Source organism: Bufo bufo, chromosome 10, assembly GCF_905171765.1.
Source record: "Bufo bufo chromosome 10, aBufBuf1.1, whole genome shotgun sequence".
NCBI lineage: Eukaryota > Metazoa > Chordata > Amphibia > Anura > Bufonidae > Bufo > Bufo bufo.
The window spans coordinates 142,493,064-142,499,063 of record NC_053398.1 but is presented as its reverse complement, the minus strand read 5'-3'; the positions used below and the strand labels follow the sequence as shown (position 1 = coordinate 142,499,063).

Genomic DNA, 6,000 nt, shown 5'->3' with positions numbered 1-6,000 from the left:
TTTGACCTACGTTCAGTAAAAAAATTACTGAAATGTGAACAGACACATTTAAATCAATGGGTACGTGTGCTGTCCGTGGAAAACGGAAATGTGGACCAGGCTAAAGGATGCCTTCACACGATGCAGATTTTATTGCAGAATTTTCTGCACCATTCAAGGTGAAAACCATCAGCAGAAACCGCAGCGGTCAAAATCCATCGTGTGAACCTTACTCTTAATATGTGGCAGGTTTTGTTGCAGAACATTTTTGCGATCTGTTCCATTCATGTGAGTTTGGTTATTTTGGCGGCAAGCGCATGGATTTCTGCAAGTCCCATTCAGGCGGATGGAAGTGATTTTCAGCCATGGAAAATTCTGCGACAAAATCTGCGTCGTGTGAAGGCGCCCTGAGGGTAGGTTCACACGATGGATTTTTGACAGCAGTGGTTTCTGCTGTGGGTTTTCACTTTGCATGGTGCAGACCTCATCTTGGTTTACCTCCATGCGATGGCGCTATACCATCAGCAGGCGCCGGCTGCAGCCTTCCGAGGGGTCCGGGCGGTAACTGCACTACGGGTGGACCAGGAAAACCACAAAAGTCCTCGGCCGCGCAGCCTCCCATTAGTAACCACGGGAGGCGGTTTCAGTGCAGTTTTCGGCACCAAATCCTCAACAACAAAAAAAGCACGCAGAACTTTACCATGGATTTCAATGGGGAATCTGTAAGTTAAAGCGTGCAATGCTTTATTTTATTTTTTTTACTTGTGGTTTTAAAAACCGCACCATGGAAAAAAAAAAAGCGTCCTGCCCATTCTTGGCGCAGATTCTGTGGCCAGAATATCCATTGAAAATGAGCAGGAATGAAAATCCTCTCTGAGACTGCGCCAAAAAACACACGTCGGGGGAAAAAAATACATGCAAAAAAACCTGATGCGTGTCAATTTTTTTTATTTTATCTCTAAAAATACTTGGTGTGAACTGTCTCTATAATGCCTCATTCACATGTCCGTGTTCGGTCAGTGATTTTGAGCCAAAACCAGGTGCAGATCCTTCCTTTATACCTGATGTCTGTGGAGACCCCAATCCTGGTTTTGGCTCACAATCACTGATGGAAATCACTGAGCAAACACTGACGTGTGAATGAGTTAACTCCTCCACGTGAACTCTTCACCGCCCTCCTCATCAACCGTTTTCCTTAAACACAATGCAGCTGTGGAAGCGTCTCCCTAGTAACAGCGCGACGCTTTCATGTCCTCTCCACCAAACTTCTTTGGCTTACGTCTCATTGGCCTGTTTGGCTGTCACTCAGCCGTACACCTTTCCCATTGGCCTGTTATGCCTGCAGGGGCCGGTTAGTGAACGAAGCCGTTCCCTAGGCAACCAGAGTGTCGCCCTACCAGAAGCGGGATAGTGAACCTGCTCTGTGATTGGTTACTTCGGCCGGGGCGGGAAAGAGTGATTGGAGAGTTGGCTTGTCAATCTCCCACCGCGGGCTGAGCAGCGGGTTAGGATGCGCTGAGGTGAAGCAGGAGTAGTAGTTAGCACATAGACGCTGCCTGCAGAGATGGTGAGAAACTTTCCGTGTGTCTGAGGTAAAATGACCGGGGGGTGCCGTGTACGTGTGTCTGTGCGCCCATTACCGCGGCTGCTTCGTTTTAGAGACTCTTCATTTGGGCTCATGAAGTAAATGCACTTTATTTTTTAGTATCTCATTAGTCTGTGAGGTGCTGCCACAGAAAAACGCCTCCTTCATACACAGATTTGCACTAGCGGTTTTTCTGTGGCTGTAAAAACACCAGCATGCGTTTTTTTTTTTTTGTCTTTTTTCCACCTGTTGTTGTGTTGTTGTGTTTTTTTTTTTTTTTTGGCCAAAGGTTTTCTGGTATTTTTTTTGCACACAGTGGGGGTCATTAATCAAAGAACAGCTTTTTATGGTGGGCTTTGATACCCCCGGCGCTGCAGGAGGATGCGCCCAATCTATGACGAGGTCCGTGCGCCCGCAGTGAAAGCGACTTCAGTCCCTGAATGGACTCGGCCGCACGGCGACGTGTTGCAGAAAAGACGCGCAACGTTTTTTTTTGTAATGATAATCGATGGTGTTGCAACGCGACATTGCTGCGACGAAACAGTCACAGAAAAAAAATCCCGCTTGGGTTTGTGTTTTTTTGCAACTGTCACATTGCAAGACCATCGATTACCATCATGTGGCGCGACTTTTGGCCGTACATTAACATTTACGCCTTCTATCGGGTGTAAATGTTGGTGAACTTTCCGGGACTGATGGTTCTCCATTGGCGAGGACAACGTTAAAAAACGCAGCGTAAGACAAAATAGTCACACTGGTGTAAAAAAAAAAAAAAAAAATGCAAAAAGGAGCTTGAGAATTTCTTTTTGCCGGCGTCAATTTTTTTAATGTTTACTTTTTGCCCCAAAAAAGTGCCTAAAAAAGTGTGTGATAGCGAGGTTGTATCCTGTCTTGTCTGATACGAGTGCGCAATTATGTGGCACACTTTACTGAAATTCACTAAAATTGACACCGCTGTGAAAGGGAAAAAAAAGTTATGCAACTTAAAGGGGTTTTCTGGGATTCTGATACTGATGACCGATCCTCAGATACACCGGACCACCCCACCGATCAGCTAGTTGAGAAGGCATCGGTGCTCCTGTGAGCGCTGCGTCCTTCTTTCAACTCGCCAAGCACAGCGCCGTACATTGTATAGTGGCTGTGTTTGGTGTTGCAGCTCAGCCCCATGACTTCAATGGGGTTGAGCTGCTCCTAGGCCACGTGACCGATGAAGGTGTCATCACTGGCCTAGGAAAAGCTGAGAGAAGGCTGCGGCACTACTGCCATCGTCGGTGCCTTCTCAAACAGCTGATCAGCGGAAGACCGATCAGATACTGATGAGCTATCCTGAGGAAAGTTATCGTCATGAAAACCCCTTTTAAAAGGCACATGAATCCGTCAGAGACCCCTGCACCGATTGTTACAGGGAAGAATACTATGCACGTCCCTTAAAGGGGTTGTCTCATCTCAGACAATGGGGGCATATGACTAGGCTCTGCCCCCATTGGCTGATAGGTGCAGGTCCCCGCTGGCACCCGCACCTTTATTAAGAACGGAGCCCTGAAAGTGGTGAAGGGCGCATGTGCAGCAGCCCTCCATTCATTTCTATGGGGCCGCCAAAAATAACCGAGTGCTAGCTTGGCTATCTCCGTCAGGCCCATAGAAGTGAATGGAAGCGGTGGCCGGCCATGCGCGGTGCCCTTTTACATTCACTTCTACGGGGTGGTGGTCGGGGTTCTACTTGGTGGTGGCCGGACTGGAGTTCTCCAGCTGGCACTTTGCGGGTCTCCATTCCCGATATAGGTGCGGGTCGCAGCTGTGGGACCCGCACCTATAAAACAATGGGGCATATCCTAACGATATGCCCCCATTGTCTGAGATGAGACAACCCCTTTAAGAGTAACTGCTCACGGTGTGGATTCGCTTAAAGCGCAGCGTAATACAGTACTAGCAAAGTGTATGAGATTAGACAATTCTTATGTTAAAGGGGTTCTGCAGTTTTTTTTAAACTGATGATCTACCCTCTGGATAGATCATCAGCATCTAATCGGCGGGGGTCCCACACCCGGGACCCCCGCCGATCAGCTGTTTTAAGAAGGCAGCGGCACTGGCAGTAGCGCCGCGGCCTTCTCGCTGTTTACAGTGGGCCCAGTGATGTCACGACTAGTATCAATGGCCTGGGTGCGGCTAAGCTCCATTCAAGTGAACAGAGCTAAGCCCCGCCCAGGCTATTGATACTAGTCGTGACATCACTGGGCCCTGCGGTAAACAGCGAGAAGGCGCCTCTGCCTTCTCAAACAGCTGATCGGCAGGGGTCCCGGATTTAAAAAAAAACTGCAGAACCCCTTTAAACTTTGCTTTTTTTTTCTTCCATGCGGAAATTGAAATCTTCAGCATGTCCATTGTTTGTGCGATTCCGCACCTTCTGTACAGTGATTTTCCCCATAGACCTCAATGGAGTTTCTAAGATAAACAAAAAATCTGCACCAAAAATCGTATAAAACTGCACAAAAAGGCATTAAAACCTCGACAAATAGTGCAGATTTATATGCGTTTTTTGTGCAGTTTTGGTGTGCGGATTTTCGGCACACAAATCTGCGCTGCGTGGAGGTATCCTAAGGGCGCCTTCACACGCTGCAGATTTTGTATCGGAGATTTCCGTGACTATTCGGTTCCATTAATTTGAATGAGGCGGCAGACACATGGATTTCTGCATGTCCGATTCAGGTGAATGGAAATGACTTTTCATTCATGGAAATTTCTGCAACACAATCTGCAGCTTGTGAAAGGGTTGTCTGAGCCCCAAGCCAAAGGGCTGGGATGTGTTAAAAAGAGAGAAACCCACTTATATTTTTATCGGCGGTCCATTCCAGTGCTGTACCCTTTTTGTGGGCATGTGCACTGTTGCAGCCATTCACTAGCCTCAGCGGTGGCATGTTCCCAAGTGGCACATAACCACTGAGCCTCTGTGGCCACATGCCACTTAGGGACCCGTCACTGTGAAGTCCAGAGAATGGCTGCAACAGTGCACATGACCACGGACTGGACAGGAGCCTAATTGCTGGAATGGAGCATCAGTAAATGGGTGAGGCCTCATGCCCAGGGCTGCAATACACGGGCACCAGCCATGTGCACCCCGCATCATAGATGCGTACCCATTCACTTGAATGGGTCCGCAATCCGGAAGGTCGGTCCGGAACGGAGGCACAGAAGCACTACTGAGCGCTTCCATGGGGTTTCTGTCCGTGCCTCCGCACCGCAAAAAAGTAGTACATGCGCTACTTTTTTGCAGTGCAGACCGTCTGATGTGGCTCGCAGACTCCATTCAAGTGAGTTGGTCCACAAGAAGTATGCGGCGGCCCTACGGTTGGTGCCTGTGCATTGCGAACCACAATTTGCCTTCCAGCACACGGTCGTTTGCATAAGGCCTAAATTTGGTTTTGGGGTCGGACAGCCCCTATCTGGGCTCCTTTGGACAACAGCTGTAGCTTGATAGTTAAAGGGATTGTTCAGGATTTTATCATTGATGGCTTTATCCTCAGGATAGGAGACAGTAGGGAATAGAAGAATATCTGCACGCTGCTCAGGAGGGGAACGGGTAAGAAACAATCTCGTTCAGATTCTTTATTTAGCAATGCATATGACGCGTTTCAGAGACAAATGGGCTCCTTCTTCAGATAACATCCGGACCAGGATAGGTCTTTACTCCGGTAGATCTGGACGAGTAATATGCCTCCAATGAGTGGAACAGATTTCCCCTGAAACAGAATTTGTAGGGAAAATGAATGTGAATGCAGAAGCACAGTGTGAATATCCCCCAAGTTATATCTGAGAAATGCTTATGCTATTGTAACTTTGCAGCCAATGACCGGTCAGTGACTCCAGGCAGCAGAATTCAGTCCGGAACCAAGGATTTTTCTTCACCATTACATTGAGTACTGCTTCAGAAGAAGAGATCATGGAGCCTCTGAGACGTGACGACCTACAGGTCAGTAAGTGATCCTCACTGACCGATGCTTTGTGTTAGTGAAGATTATTCATCTGTGGTTTAGGCCTCTTGCACACGGCCGTTGTTCGGGCACCATCCATGTATCTGCCGTGACCAATCTAGACCCAATTATCTTGAATAGGTCTGTGATCTGTCCGCACCACAAAAAAATAGTTATATTTTTTTTTGCGGTGCGGAGGCACAGACTGAAACACTGCGGAAGCACTGCCTTGCAGCTCCAGATTGTGGACCCATACACACACTGCAACAGAAATTGACCTATGGTGCGGATTCTAAATTCCACCGCATGTCATCTTTTGTTACAGATTTCCGCTCTGGATTTAACCCTTTGCACTGTACAGGATGAGATCCGCAGCATTTCAAAGGGGGGAATCTGTGATGGGAATCTGCAGCATAAATTGACATGCTGCTGTTTTTAACGGCTTCTGCCCAGAGTTTTGTTTTTTGT

At 47.9% G+C, this 6,000-nt stretch overlaps 1 protein-coding gene across 3 annotated transcripts in view; it reads left to right on the top strand.

Moving 5' to 3' along the window:
- The first annotated feature begins 1,459 nt into the window (after positions 1-1,459).
- PMFBP1 (polyamine modulated factor 1 binding protein 1) overlaps positions 1,460-6,000 on the top strand; it is a 140,043-nt gene continuing 135,502 nt past the window's right edge. For 2 of the 3 annotated variants that reach the window (XM_040409345.1, XM_040409343.1), the window contains exons 1-2: positions 1,460-1,546; positions 5,405-5,531. In XM_040409345.1, coding sequence (XP_040265279.1) covers positions 5,502-5,531 — 30 coding nt within the window. In that variant the 5' untranslated portion in view covers positions 1,460-1,546; positions 5,405-5,501. The other variant, XM_040409344.1, reaches the window with a different exon arrangement.